General features: G+C 44.6%; 3 protein-coding genes across 12 annotated transcripts in view; 1 reads left to right on the top strand and 2 right to left on the bottom strand.

Moving 5' to 3' along the window:
- Kiaa0753 (KIAA0753 ortholog) overlaps positions 1-12,479 on the bottom strand; it is a 55,166-nt gene extending 42,687 nt beyond the window's left edge. For 2 of the 10 annotated variants that reach the window (XR_012912350.1, XM_075991771.1), the window contains exons 1-3: positions 12,185-12,307; positions 7,393-7,538; positions 2,297-2,894 (exon numbers count right to left, since the gene is read on the bottom strand). Coding sequence is in view for 4 of the 10 variants with exons in the window: in XM_075991771.1 (XP_075847886.1) it covers positions 2,297-2,894; positions 7,393-7,485 (691 nt within the window). In the remaining 6 variants the exon portion in view is untranslated. Of the gene's footprint in view, positions 1-2,296; positions 2,895-7,392; positions 7,539-8,155; positions 8,794-12,184 lie in introns of those variants that run through there. The other 8 variants (XR_012912348.1, XM_075991772.1, XR_012912349.1 and 5 more) reach the window with 7 other exon arrangements.
- LOC142860473 (uncharacterized) lies at positions 8,920-11,941 on the bottom strand. Its single transcript, XM_075991776.1, has one exon. The coding sequence runs from the start codon at positions 11,800-11,802 to the stop codon at positions 8,920-8,922; it is 2,883 nt and encodes a 960-aa protein (XP_075847891.1). The 5' UTR covers positions 11,803-11,941.
- Positions 12,480-12,535: 56 nt separating the features above from the next.
- Positions 12,536-14,947, top strand: Txndc17 (thioredoxin domain containing 17). Its single transcript, XM_075991777.1, has 4 exons — positions 12,536-12,766; positions 13,245-13,326; positions 13,739-13,814; positions 14,609-14,947. Exons 1-4 carry the CDS (start codon positions 12,562-12,564, stop codon positions 14,675-14,677), a joined length of 432 nt encoding a protein of 143 aa, XP_075847892.1. The 5' UTR covers positions 12,536-12,561; the 3' UTR covers positions 14,678-14,947.
- Positions 14,948-15,342: the final 395 nt, after the last annotated feature.

Genomic DNA, 15,342 nt, shown 5'->3' with positions numbered 1-15,342 from the left:
AAAAAAAAAAAACTTTACTGGATAATTTTCATGCTAAGTAAGATTATTTTTACTTTCTTATCCTGAATCCAAATGAGAAATTCTTTCTCTAGCACATTAACATAGAAGTGCTAAAATCATTTGAATGATTTTTTAAGTCTAAGTCTTCATCTATGTGTAAAGGAGCACACTCTTGAACACACTAACTGCCCATATTTTTTAAAGATCAGCAAAAAACATTTCCAGTGGAAACCCACTAGGAAATCCAATCTATACGCTTCTTCTAGATCACTATTTTCAAATATATTTACACAAATTTTTCTACAAAACTCTTAACAGACAATTTGATAGAAGTAATACTTTGCAAGTGTAAGTATATTCTGAATTTAATTTTCTCAATAAAATGTTACACATGAGAGAGGAATGCTGTGGGATTATGTTTTTGTACATTGTAAAAATTTATCACTCATACTGGTTTAATAAAACGCTGATTGGCCAGTAGCCAGGCAGGAAGTATAGGTGGGGCAATCAAAGAGCACTCTGGGAAGAGGAAAGGCCAGATGCAGTTGCCACCCAGATGCAGAGGAAGCAAGATGAGAATGCCTCACTGAGAAAAGGTACCAAGCCATGTGGCTAAACAAAGACAACAATCTGGGTTAATTTAAGTTGTAAGAACTACTTAATAATAAGCCTGAGCTAACAGGCCAAACAGTTTGTAATTAATAAAAGCCTCTCTGTGTTCCTTTAGGACTGAACAGCTGCAGGACAGGGTGTGTAGTACAGTTTGGCAGTACAACACTCACCAAGTATGCATAGGTTTAAGTTTCAGCACCAGATTTTAAAAAAGAGAGTCAAACAAGAACAATAAGGCAATTAGGCTGCTAAGAAGGGCAAAACTTTGAAGCCAGAAGTTGCACATACAAGAGTCACAGGGGAAACTTAAGGCTTAATTATTGCTGCCTCTATTTGGTTACACAGTGGGGGGAAAATGCATGTTCACATACCTGTAAGAACAGAAACAGGAACTGCTTTAGGCAAGGCTTTAACTCTGCCTTGAAGGTGATTCAACACACCCACCTGGGCTTGGGAAGCACAGCTACTGAATGCAAAAACTGAAGCTACATATTCACATGTCTTTTTAGTCATCCACCCCAGTCAGGACATTGTTATTATAGTTATCAAATACTGATGATCCATTAAAAATTTACATAAACAAAGTAAACCAGGTCAGCTTCCAAAGCTCAGTTCTAAAGGTCTTGGACTTAGGCCAGACAGCCGGAGCAGGAGACCTGGGAGCTTTGTTCCCTGGTAGCCTAGTTTCTACTTAAAGTATCTGGTGGGATCATACCACAGACTGACACTAATGGATACCATGACACAAACCACAATACTTCTGGGGTGTTCTGTGGTGATATTCTGACCCACCCATGATGCTCAATCATACAACATGCTCTATAGGAAGACTGGCTGTGTATGTGTAAGTTGGTTTTCTCAGGCAGCTGCATTTTTCTGTTTTAGATGTTGCTGGTCTGCAACAGGTGGCAGCTTCTTTGCAGCTGGTTCTGAGAAACTAGGAGATAAATTTGTACCCAGCCTTGGTACATCTCTTTTCAGTTCTTTGTCTCCTATCTAGCCACACTTCAACGTGTCAACCAACAGGTACTTTATAAGGTATTTACACTAATTTTTCTCTAACACACATATATTTATATGTTCACATTTTACATAATCTTTAAATGCAAAATAAAATTTTTGACTATGTATTATCATAGGCCAATAGCACCTTTTGCTACACAATTCCTCATGCTCCAGCTAAAGAGTTGGGCTTGACATCCTACTTGTTGGCTATAGTAACCCTAGTCTCTACTCCTGAATCTACTACTTCCCAAATAAATGCAAGGACCCTGAGATTACTGATCTCTATGAAAATAGTGTATGATTATACTTCTTCCCTTCTATCGTATGGTCAGATATGAAGTAGGTTTATCTATAATACATATATTCTATGGTCTTTTAAAGCAACTTAAAACATAATTTTGCCAGGAGCACTTCAGTATTAAAAAAGCAAATACTAAAGAATACTTTGTACACAGGTATTAGGAGATGCAAGGTCAGGAGAGGGAGTGGGCAGAGCCAACTCAAAGAAAGGAGACCTAGGTCCAGGTCAGTCTCCAAGCCTAACTCTCCTATAGTGGTTGAACCAACCAGCTCACAGCAGAACTTGGTAATGTGTGTGCTGGGGGAGGGTTCCCCCAAACTAATGCATTTGAATTATTCTACACCATATCTCATCAAATGAAAAATCAGCTTTTCTCACCTTTTTTAGTTACTGCTTCTATTTTATGGATACAATTGCTCAATTCCTTTCGGAGTCGCTGAACTTCTAGCAGGCTTTTCTGTTCCCACAGGTTTTTGTGCTCCTCTATCCTGGGTTGTGGCTGAAGTCCTGGATCATGGGTAGGTGGTGAATTTGGCACAGTAAGATCTGATCGTCCTGGATGAGATGTGTATGTATAAACTTTGGCACCTGAGCTGGAAATGTCTACTTTGGATGGCTGGTGGCTGCAATGACAGACATCCTGACTCTTCGAGTCCTTCCTTTCCACCCCGTGGACACATTTGTGAGAGCTGTGGGGCTGGCTTCTGAGATGATCTTTCACGTGCTCTTCAAATTGTCTTCGCTTTACATCTCTTTTGGCTAGGTGAACAGCATAGCTAAGCCTCTCTTCTGATATGACAGAAAATGAGACAGAGCTGCTTAGATCATGTCCAGCTCTAATATCCACATCTTTACAATGATACAATTCATTATAGGGGTGTTTCAGTTTTTCAATTTTAATTGCATGTGGACATGAGTATCTGGCTGCCAAGTTGCTGGGATGTGTAGGAACATTCCTATTAAACTGCAGCTGGTTCTTTAAGAAATAAACAAAAGCAAGCTCACATTAGAAAAATAACATATTGCACAGCTAATATACATTCCAGCTTTTAGTATTTTGCTCAGAAGATTATCTGTATGTAAAGACATTTTTCTAGTGTGCCCATAGAACCAATCACCTGCATAAATGACATACAGGGTTCTGTACTAAGTCACCTAGTGCTGCAGTAACAGTCTTTTGCCTGCTAACAGCATACTGGTCCTCTTGTAAAGGCTGTCCTATAGTGTTTCATGCAGCAACCAGTAAGTTCTTCAACTCCCAACCACAGATCTCTCCTGTTTCAGGATGTCAATGTCTAGCAAGTCACAAAGACCTGGTTTAGAGTTTTCTTAAAAAAAAATAAAGCGTCACAGGCACACACCACACAGCCACTGTTGCTACCCCCAGGTCCTCCCAAGATTTTCATCTGGTCATTAGACACACCTTTTATTCTGTACCCATATAAGCACCTTGTTCTAAATAGTCCAGTTACCCAGGCTTACACAGACTTAAGTTCTTACCAGGTTTCATCGTCTAGATAAACATTATGATGTTCTATATTTAAACATAAACATGCTTCCACATCCCTGATGGTTTTAAGACTACTTTCATAGCTGCATCATCCTGTCTTCAAAAACCAGACTTTCAAACTAAGCTACAACTCTTAAACAAATTGTTCTAGTTTTTCCACTAATAGGTACATTATTAGTACAGATATGTATTTAGGATTTTGTTTTATCTTGCTTTCCTTCTTTTACATTTTTTTCTTACGTTAAGTAATATGATCTAGGATTACCGGGCAAGAGAAATATTTTATACTTTAAAACATAAGAAAGCCTACCTATGAAAGACAAATAAGAGAATCCGTGCTGCTGAATTCAGTGGACCCACTCCCATTCCCTTCACTGGGAGATCTCCCCAACACTCACAATAAATGTTGTATTCTTAAGTGAGATAATGGTACAATTAGGAAAGAGAGTTCAGTTTTAAAGTGTTCTGAGTATTTAAAACGGAAGCATCAATGTTTGGAGCTTCCTTTGGTGTGCTTATACACAAACCTTAGAGACAGATGCTTGAGCAGACAGAAAGCAGAGCAAATAATTACATGTATATGACAAAACTTCAGGAACATTTTTGGGGGAGGTGGGTGAGAAAGAGCAGGAACAATTCACTAAGTAGAAAATAACAACAACAACAAAAACCTGAAAGGTACCCACATTTTAAAAAATGGTTAATAAAAATCTGTAACTTTATTTGGTTAGTCTTTCCTCTTAACATAATCCAACACCTCAAGAATTTGATATTCACAGGGAGGAGTGGGAAACTGATGAACTCCTCTTTCAAGTGAAAGAAGGAAAAGTCTTTTAAACCATGACTCAAAAATCCATGCTTAATAAAAGGATCTCTGGCATGATAGAAAGTAAAATGCTAAATGGATGGTAAATCTGACTATCTTTTTTTTTTTTTGTTTTTTTGTTTTTTTTGTTTTTTCAAGACAGGGTTTCTCTGTGGCTTTGGAGCCTGTCCCGGAACTAGCTCTGTAGACCAGGCTGGTCTCGAACTCACAGAGATCCGCCTGCCTCTGCCTCCCAAGTGCTGGGATTAAAGGCGTGCGCCACCATCGCCCGGCTTAAATCTGACTATCTTAAAAGAAATTTCTTAGCTGGGTAGTGGCAGCACACTCCTTTAATCCCAACACTTAGGAGGTAGAGGCAGGTAGATCTCTGAATTCGAGGTCAGCCTGGTCCACAGAGAGAATTCCAGAAAAGCCAGGGGTACACAGAGAAACCCTGTCTCAAACAAAAACAAAAACAAAAAGAATTTTTAAAAAAAATTCTTTTAAAATGCCTCCCTGGTTAAGAACTGACAAATATACAAGCACGCAAATAAAAATACCCAACAAACCAAAGAACTGAAAAACTAGAAGAAAATACAATTTGCAAGTACAAAGGGCTCCTTAACTGAGGTTAAAAAGGAAACCACAGTTGGGCGGTGGTGGCGCACGCCTTTAATCCCAGCACTCGGGAGGCAGAGGCAGGCGGATCTCTGTGAGTTCGAGGCCAGCCTGGTCTACAGAGCTAGTTCCAGGACAGGAACCAAAAGCTAAGGAGAAACCCTGTCTCGAAAAATCAAAAAAAAAAAAAAAAAAAAAAAAAGGAAACCACAGTGAGCTGGAGAGATGGCTCAGCAGTCAAATGTACTTAGTGTTCTTGCAGGGGACCTAAATTCCATTCCAGCACCTATATTTGGTGGTTTATAACTGCCTGTAACTCCAGTTTGAGGTGATCAACACCCTCTTCTAGTTTCCTCAGACACCTATATGTACATGGCGCATATAAACTCACACAGGCACATCAAACAGGAAAAGTGTGAAACCATAGGAAATGGGAAAGGCAGAGGAGAGAAGTGAAAGGAAAGGAGACGATTCTGAAATATGTGTGGGGGAGGGGTGGGGGAGTTCAACCCGGGCCAGTGAGAGAACTCAACAGTAAAGAGCTTGGGTACTTGAAGAAAATCAAAGTTCGATTCCTAGCACCCATGTCAAATGGCTCACAGCTACCCGTGACACCAGCTCCAGGGGACTTTAAGCTTCTGACCTCAACAGGCACCTACACTCATGTGCACATATTCATACACAAACCTACATACATACATATAACTTAAAAAATCTTTTAAAAATGTTCAGCCTTATTAAAAGATAGTAAAATTCCATAAAATAAGAGTACAACACTACATGCTTTTGCTAAGGCTATGGTAAAACATATTATCACAGAGTAATGCACATGAATTCACATAGGCACACACACATACACATTTAAAAAAGCACAGGAAATGGGAAAGACAGAAGAGCTGAAAGAGAGAGAGGCAAGAGAGGGAGGGGAGATGGGAGAGAGGAAACAAGAGAGAATGTGTAACAGGCATAGACACACTCCTTTCTGGGGGTAACTTGGTAATATCAGCTATTTTTGACCCAGCAGTCTAGCATCCCTTCTGGGATACCATAGTAGTTTAAATATAACTGGGCCCCATAATTTCATAGGGAATGGCACTATTAGGAGGTGTGGCCTTGTTGGAGGAAGTACATCACTGTGGGGGCAGACTCTGAGGTTTCCTATGCTCAGGATACCACTCACTGTTTCGGTCAATTTCCTGTTGCCAACAAGATGTAGGACTCTCGGTGACCACCTGCATGCATGCTGTCATGCTCCTGCCATGATGATAATGAACTGAACCTCTGAAACTGTAAGTGAGCCACCCAATTAAATGTTTTTCTTTATAAGAGTTGCCATGGTCATGGTGTTTCTTCACAGCAATGAAAACCCTAACTAAGACAGATATCATTCAGATGTACTCCCAACAATACACATAATAAGGCTTACTTACTATATATGGTTTGTAATTACCAACTACTGAAATCAACCTACAAGTCTATGGAGAGCTGACCATGGAATAAATTTTGGGACAACTGCAGAATATTGTGCTAGAAAAAATAAGATATGAGGATGTCTCTGGAAATAGCTCTAGGATCTGGTGTGGGGGATTTCTTAGGGGAAAAAAAAGGAGAAGAGTGGCTGTAATGTCAAGAAAAGAAGATGCCATAAGAATTTGTGCATGCATCTTGGTCCTTAGGGCAGAAAGAAACTGATAAAGAAAAACGAGGATTAATGAGATTAGTTATCTGTAGGATGTGAATGGAAACAGGATAGAAAGAACAAAAGAACAGTAGGTGGAGGACAATACTTCCCTGGGCATATCTGTCTGCACAGGTTTGTATTGGAACCATGTGAATGCATGTTAGTGTTTCACATACACAAGGGAAGAAAGGGGGGGTGGGGGATACAGCTCCATAAAGATAAAGGAAAACCCTAAAAAGGAATACCAACAAGAAAATAGTGAACCAAACCAACCACACTAAAAAATGAGAGTGGAAGAAAAAAATTTAACCTGCAACTTTTGAACATAGCATTTGAACTACCTATCCATCATTGGGGTTAGACACACAAATACTTTAAGCAAGTACTAAACTCTCTGCTTCTCACATACCTGAAGACAGAGCAATTAAATAGCTATTTGCAAATAAGGGGTACCAGGCTTCACACTGTAGCCTGGAGGGGGTCCAGCGCCCTCTTCTGGCCTCTAAAAGTGCACACACGTGTGCATATATACTCAGACAGACACACACATAAGTTTTTCCCTTTAAGTTATTTTCTTACATGTGATAATGGTACAATTAGGTAAGAGAGTTCATTTTTAGAGTGTTCTGAAATATTTGAAATGGAAGCATCAATGTTTGGAGCTTCCTTTGGTGTGCTTATACACAAACCTTAGAGACAGATGGTTGAGCAGACGAAAGCAGAGCAAATTATTAAAAACTGCTGAATCTAGAAAATAGTGTCAAAATGTTCAATGTCTTAATTTTTCAACTTTTCTTTATGTTTAAAACAAAATAAAATATGTTTTATAATAAGTATCAGGAGGAAAACAGCAGAAGAACCTGAGGCTGAAGATCCCTGGGGTCACTTCTTCCATCTAGTTGGATACTGGATGCTAGATGAACACAGGTAGAAGCTGGCTGGCTTGGTCCCATGACATCAGGTGATGAAGAACATCAGTGACCACCGAGTCTTCAGGCAAATCTTTCTTAAATGAAACATGTCTAAAGTTAAACCATCTTCAAACACCAGATTAAGCAACCCCACAATCCCACGCTTATATAGCAGCACTCCAGAGTGAATCCACAGTCACCTCATGCAAGAATGACTGCTTAGAAAGAGGTCTGATTTTATATTTATAAAAGGAACCACTTTTGAAATTCTCATTTTCAAAAGAATAGGGAGCTACTATTTTCATGATAATCCCTCGGGCCATTTTCATTTCAAATCCCAAGGGTCTACAGTAAGACATTACTTCTGTTATGCTAAACTATTGCTGTGACCAGATAGTTTCATATGCATGCTCTACACACGTAAATCCTAATGATTCATCAAAAGAGCAGAATGTATTCCTCCATTACATAACTCAGATAAAGTTCTGAGCGATTCTAAATAGAGCTGGGATTTAGCCAGCTAAATGGGCTGTGTTTAGCTCCCTCATTATCTGCACCCTATATACATTCTCAGTGAGCCCACAGCTACTGAAGAATCTAAGAAGGTATAAAAACCCCACCCTCATCCTTCTTTCTATTCTGAAGATTCTTAATATACTTGAACGGTCTTGTCACTCAAGGGTTAACCAAGTCCTCACGCATGGTTATTTACCTATTTCAAGGTCTGTGTCTCAGCTTTCCAGCTAGACAAGGCTCCTTGAGACTCGAGGGCCTTGACACTCTTTATTTCCCACAATCAGTACTTGGACACATTTAACAATTTAACTCAACATGGTTGTACTGAACAATTTTCTGAGAAACTCTAAGTTTGAAATACACTGGAGAATTTGTTCTCTCAAAAAATCCTATAGCAGTAAGTCAACTGGGAAATTCAAGATGAAGAGGAAAAAAACTAGCTTAAATTTTTAAAAAATAAATCTGAAGTTTACAGACCGGCTCCTCTTAAAGGCAGATGCATTTGTAGGAACGTAAAGATAACTGTACACGATTCCCTGTTTCTAAGACTACAGAGATATGATCCAAGAGGCAGACGGAAGGCACATGAGCAAGGCAATGCCAACTGGCCTGCCGGCACTACAGGGTTGAGCTGAAGCCACAGAAGAAGCTGCAGAGCTGGGACTGTACACCTCGTCAATCACACACACATTCATGCACAAGTCCGGGGACACCCACCCCACACCATTCCCTATACAAAGTCCTGGGATAGCCCTCTCCTTGTGATGCATTCCCCGTCTTTCCAGGAGTCTCCCAGTTAGTTTCCCTGCACACCCCATAAGTGACACTGCCACAAAGTATCTCTCCAGGAACCCTAAGGTCCCTAAACTAACCTGTTCCTTCACTTATACCCAAGACAAGCTTCCCCAACCTCTTCCCTCCCAGAATCCCAGGACGACTTCCAATTTGCTTTCTGCATAGCTATTGGAAGGTGCCCCTCAATCCACCCTCCCTCCTCTCTCCCAAATCATTCGCTCTCACTCTAGCTTCATGGGCTACTCCCGTGGCTCTGCCCCCATTCCCCTGCAGAATATCTCTGAAATGCCCAGGGCCTGTTTCCTCCCTTGAAACTGAGGGCACAGGTGTTCTCATTGCCGACACTCCAGGGATAGTCTCATAGGTCATTTCCTCCCCCACAGACCTTGGACCACCCCACATCCTGGCACCAAGCTCACGGGAATAAGACATCCCCACAGTCTGGCCCCTCCCTGAAAGTCCCAGGATCCCTCTACTCCCTGTTTGCTCCCCTGATGCCCTTCCTCCCTCAGTGGACTGTCTCCTAACCACTGTCAGGTCAGAGACACCTCCACTGGCCTCCTTTCCGGGGGAGCCAGTCATCCACACTGCAGCAGGTACACCTCCAACCACGGGAGCCCCAGAAGCTGCAAGCATCCCCTGATGAAGTGCTCCTCTCACGACCTCAGGAACTGTCCCACTGTGTCCCCTCCACAGATTAGAGACACTTTCAGAGCCTGCTTCCATCTCACGTTTAGGAACTCTGGCAGCAGTGGACAAATCGGTTCTGAGTCTTCTTTGCCATGCCCCCGAGCATTCTCCACAGGCACTATCCACTACCCTGTAAGGCCCAAAGAGCCCAGAAGCTGGGGGCTCTCCTACAGCTGTGGCAATTCTAGTAGCTACAGGCATCGAGGCAGACTGTCTTCTTTGTAAACCCTCAGCTAGTGTCTCATCCCCCATGGCCTCAGGGAGCCCGACAGTCACAGATATCCCTGTAGGTGGATTGCCTTCTGCTGACTCTGAGACTCTCCTAGAGTTAATATACTCCCACACAGAACTAGATGTCCTGGGAGCCATGCCCACACCAGCAGGGGATACCTCCGCAGTCACGGGTATACCTACACTCCTCCCTGACAAGCCTAAGAAACCTCTGGAACCAGCCTCTGTCTCCAGAGAACCAGGTATCTCAGGAGCCATAGGAACCCCAACAGCTTGTCTCCTTCCCCGTGAACCTGAGAGAGGCCCAGACTCAGCATCCTCCACTACAGAGACGCACTCCTCAGGAGCCACAGGCCTCCCAAAGGCAGCAAGAGCCCTTTCCCGCAGGTTCAAGGCATCTGCAGAGCTGCTCTCCTGACACACCCACAAGGCATCAGGTATACCCAGAGTTGAGGGTACTACTCTTTCTGGGGCACACATGTGTTTTGGCATCACAACAGCCCGCCCCCTCCCACAAGGACACAAGAGAGCTCCACAACTGTCACCCTGATCCATAGCCCCGGCTACCCCTAAAGCTGCAGGCCCCTGAGCCTCTTGCTCTCTCATGACCTGCTCTCTTTCCCACAGGCTTAGGAGACTCCCACCGTGTGTCTCTTCCATAACTGGCCCTGGTAATGCCTCAGCAAGAGGAGTCCCCAGAGCTTGCTGCCTCTCCCACAGGCCTGAAACATCATAGCTGGTTTCTTCTCCCCTGTCTCCTGACAGCACCACACTCTGCAAGCCCGGCAGCTGGCCTGTTCCCCATAGTCCTGGAACACTCGCATCATCTGCCTCCTTGCCCAAAGCCCTGGGTGCTCCCATTGCCTGTTCTATACCCCACAGGCCCTGGGCACCTCGAGAACCTGCCTCTTGCTCCTCAGAAGCAGACAGCTCTGCAGCCTGTGCAGCTCCCCAGGACCCTGGGTCACCTCCACATCTAGCTCCCTCGACTCTAGCACAAGGCACTCCTACAGACTGCCCCATGGCCCCGAGGCCAGGAATACCCCTAGAACCCATATCCTCCATCTCTTGTCTCCTTTGCCACAACCCTGTGGCTCCCTGGGAGGAAGTTTCATCTTCCACGGTCCTGGGTAAGACCATCAAGGCATCAGGGGGCCCTACAATTTGCCCCCTTTCCCATAACATAGGCCCATATACAGCTTCTTCTGCCAGAGCCCCAGAAACCTGCACAGACTGCCCTCCCCGTCGCACATCTCCACATTCCATCACATCTCCAGGTCTGGACGTTTTCACAGCCTCAGACCATCCTATGGCCGCAGGCACCCCCACAGTCTGTCTGTCTTTCCAAGGGCCCGAGGCAGCACTGCCTATCTTCTCCACTACTCCAGGTCCACCCACAGCAGGAGGCGGCTTTCCAGCTTGTCCCTGCCTACAGAAGATGGAGGGTCTCTCACAACCTGCCCCTATTCCCCTAGCTGAGGGTAGTCCTGAGGCCCGGGGGAATGCCCTGGTATGTCCTCTCACCCAGGGTCCTGTGACACCATCTCGGCTGGTCTCTATCCAGGAAGCTCTCCCAGGAACACCCTTTTCGACTGGCCCCTCTCCCGCAGGAACAGGATGGAGTTCCACTCTGCTTCCTTCCCAGCATCCTGAAGCTACCCTCATAGCCTGTACCTTCAACCACAGTTCCAGGATGCTCTCGTGGCCAAGTGTTCCTGGTAGATCTTTTCTCTCACAGCTTGGTGGACTACTATCTTCTGGCTCCTCCTGCCCAGATCTAGTCACCCACACAGACCCAGCAGGCCCAATCACCTCTGGCTCGCCCACAGCCCCGTTCACCCACACTGCTCCGGGGTTCATTGCTGCCTCAACCGAGCCTGCAGTCCTAGGTGTCCCAAAGGCCTTGTTCACCCCAGGGGGTACCGCGGGCTCCGTAGCTCGTCTCATCCCCAAAGGCGGCCGACCATCCTGCAACCTCCCCGTGCCAGCGGAGCGCATCCGCCGCACTAAAGACCTCGCCCAGCGCCTTCCTCCATAGCCTCGGGACATCCTTGCACCCCACCTCCTTGCCCACAGGGGCCGAACACCCCGCCGCGACCTGCCGGCCACCACACTTCGAGCCGGCATCTTTGCTGCTAGAGTACACCTGCGCCGCTCCAGCAAGGGCCCCGTGGCCCACCGCCGGGTTCGCAGCTCCTGGACAATTCCTTTCCCCAACGCAACCTCGGGCACACTGCCTTTGCACCTGTTCCCCTAGACAGCATGCCCCGCACACGCACTCACAACACTCGGGTCCGGCCCTCGCCGCCTTTCTGCCTCCTAGCTCTCTCCGTACCCCCGCCCAGTCCCGGACGCCGCCCCCCCGCACAGGCCCCCCTAAAGCCTGACAAATGGAAAGGTAATTGGAGGGGCGGAGCTGCAAGACAAGCCGGGGCAAGGACTCCTCTCGCTTGTCCGCTCTGCCTAATGCAACTTCCCACAATTCCCCCAGCCTCCGGCCCGAGCCCACCTGGCCTAGGCGAGGCGCGGCGACCCGGAGATGGACAGGCAACCAGAAGCTAGGCCTCGCTTCCGGCCTCTCGTCCAGTCACCATGGCAACAAGCGCGGGGCCGCTTGGGAACCGTTGAGCTTCCTGAGCCATCTGAAGAGCAAGGTATTGTACTGCAACGGGTTTTGTGCTCACTGTACATGAGGCCAGGATGGGGACCAGACCAGGTCAGAAGTCTAGATGTCAGAAGGGGGCTGGCGCCAAAAAGAAACTCCAGCAGATCAAAACGACTGTTCTGCCGAATTATGGCCATCCGAGGCTCCCGTAGCATGATGCAGCTCCAGTGGTACCTCCCACCCGGAAACTTGTTCACGCCCGCCTTGGGCCCCGCCTTGAGATGGCAGAATCCCAGAGCGCGTCCCAGAGCGCCTCCCAGGCAACTCTCGAGACTGAACCGATGGCCGCCTACAAGGAGGTGAGCGTGTCCGGCTTCGAGGAGTTCGACCAGGCTGTAAAGGAGTACCAGGGCAAGACCATTTTTGCCTACTTCAGCGGTTCTAAGGATGCCGAAGGGAAGAGCTGGTGTCCGGACTGCGTGGAAGGTGAGACTGGGGCTGGGGGTTGCTGCACTGCATTAAGTGTTGGGAAGAAGGCCCCGACTAAAGCCAGAAAGTGGGATCATAGGGGCAAAGATGAAGATCTTAGTCCCGTAGAGCTGCAGAAGAGTATGAACTGTCCCCTTGTCTCCCATTAGGTCCTTATTCGCTCCACCCAAGCGTGGCCCTCATTTTTATCATGAACTCAGATTTGGAACCTGATTTTTTAAAATTCTCGGTCCCAAATGATTAGTGTTCTACAGGACTCATGAGTTGGTCTTTACATTAGCAAGTACATATGCTTTCTGATGTTCTGCGTGTGTGTCTTAGGACAGTCAGGACTAGGACTTAGTGATTCTCCAGTCCAGAAAAGAACACATGACTTTAACATCCTCATTCTTATTGGAGGTTAAAGTCTACGAAGTGGGAGCAGGACACGAGCTATCGCAGTTGATGTGTAATTACTTTAACTTTCTTAAAAAAGCTGAGCCAGTCGTTCGAGAGGGGCTGAAGCATGTTACGGAAGACTGCGTGTTCATCTACTGCCAAGTAGGAGACAGATCTTAGTAAGTAATCATGTATACCACCATGTAAACATCTGCAGACATGGGCTAGTTCTTAAAAACTTGGGTGGAAAGGACTTCAGGTATTTGCTCAGGCTTTGTGTTTTAGGTAATGTCGGAAAAGCCAAACAATTAGAATTACTGAATTCAAATTTAATGCTTATGTTCAGCCACATAGTATAATTGAATTTGGTCTGGAATAAGTTCAGAATGCTATTGACTTTACATTTGTATTTTCTCTTACTCACACTTTAAATGTAAACTTTGTAGAGGGTGATACTAAGTTACAGTCCTCAAAATGCTTAAACTCTACCAAAAACAATGATCACTAATAATGCACTACGTATAGATCCCTGGCTGAGTAAAGTGTAATAAACCAAGTAGTAATTTTCATGATCCCTTCCTTTTGGAATAGCTGGAAAGACCCAAATAATGACTTCAGACAAAAACTGAAATTAACTGCAGTGCCTACACTACTTAAATATGGAACGGTGAGTATCTATCTACCTTTATGTTGTGGCTATGATGTCTTTAAGGCTCAAGTTGTTTTAGATTCATGTTTAAAGAAAGCCTAACATTTAACTCCCAACATCAATCATCACACTGTTGTTCAGAGTGCATCAGAAGCACAAGTTGGTGCCCATTCCCCTGCCAGTCCCAATGAACTATTAAGAATGCAAAAGATAGTGGTTAGGGAGCATTTTCCAGCTGCCTTTAAGATTCTTTGTTCAGCAGAGTGCTGACTCATTCCTGAAAGCACCCGTGCCAATGTTTTCTAACACTCTTTTTGAGGTTTAAGAGGGCTCCCCCTTTATTTCAGCCCTGGATCCTAAATTAAAGAGTCAAGGGAAGGAGATGGCACTGGGCTTGCCATCTCTTGTCTCCAGTCTATGGGGCTTCCTGGTAAGGAATTTTAAGGCCCTTCAGGCCAAGTATTTTAATGATTCATCGTAAGTATCTTAACTACTTCATAAAGCTTGTTATAACTAGCTGATAGTTAGTTCCATTAGTTTTGTTGTTGTTTTTTTGTGACGGGGTTTCTTTGTGTAGCCCCAGCTGTTCTGTAACTCAGTCTGTCGACTACGCTGTTCTCAAACTCACAGAGATCTGCCTGTCTCTGCCTCTTGAATACTGGGATTAAAGGTATGCACCAACAGGCTTGGCTAGCTGATGGCTGCTGATGACAATATTTCTATGTTCAAAAATGTCCTTCAAAGTAGAATTCACTCCACCCCTAATAACATTTCATAGCAGTGGTTAAAACTCAACCATTCTTTTTTTACAGCCTCAAAAACTTGTGGAATCTGAGTGCCTTCAGGCCCCTCTCCTGGAAATGATATTCGCTGAAGATTAAGATTTGATGATAGCACTGGGTGGTGGTAGAGCACACTTTTGATCCCAGCATTTGGGAGGCAGAGACCGGTAGATTGGTGAGCTCAAGGCCAGCCTGGTCTAAATGGCTAGTTCCAGAACAGCCAGAGCTACACAGAGAGACCCTGTCTCAAAAGAAAAAAAAAGAAAAAAAAACTGATGATCACAATTGTGTCTTGATTTCTTGGTTTGCTTAAAAGAATTAATTGAATTGATCAGTGTATGTTTAAACAATAAAGAATTAAAACAAGAATCTCCAGTTAGCTTTGTAACACATGGCTATCTAAAAGATTTGAGTTAAATAGGTCTTCAGTATGTCAGTAGTAGCTCAGAGGATATACAGAAGATAAAAAGTAACTCCCAAAAAATCTGCAGCTGTTAGGATCTGTTACTTTAAATTCTGTGTATTTGCAAAACCATTTTGTGCCTTTGAAATGCAGAACTTCACTAAAACCATTTAGGGAAGACACTTGGAAGAATGTATATGCTTAATTCAGGCAGTTTTGTTTCACAACTGTCTAAAATGTGATTCTCTTGGAGACAGGATGGTTCTCTTAGCCACAGGCAAGTTACTGTCTAAATCTCAATTTCTTCAAAAAGCAATTGTGTCAGGCATAGTGATACACATGTTACCTTATTACTTTAGAG

This window comes from Microtus pennsylvanicus, chromosome 11 (genome assembly GCF_037038515.1).
Source record: "Microtus pennsylvanicus isolate mMicPen1 chromosome 11, mMicPen1.hap1, whole genome shotgun sequence".
NCBI lineage: Eukaryota > Metazoa > Chordata > Mammalia > Rodentia > Cricetidae > Microtus > Microtus pennsylvanicus.
The sequence above is the reverse complement of the archived record's forward strand: the minus strand, read 5'-3'. Positions and strand labels throughout refer to the sequence as shown.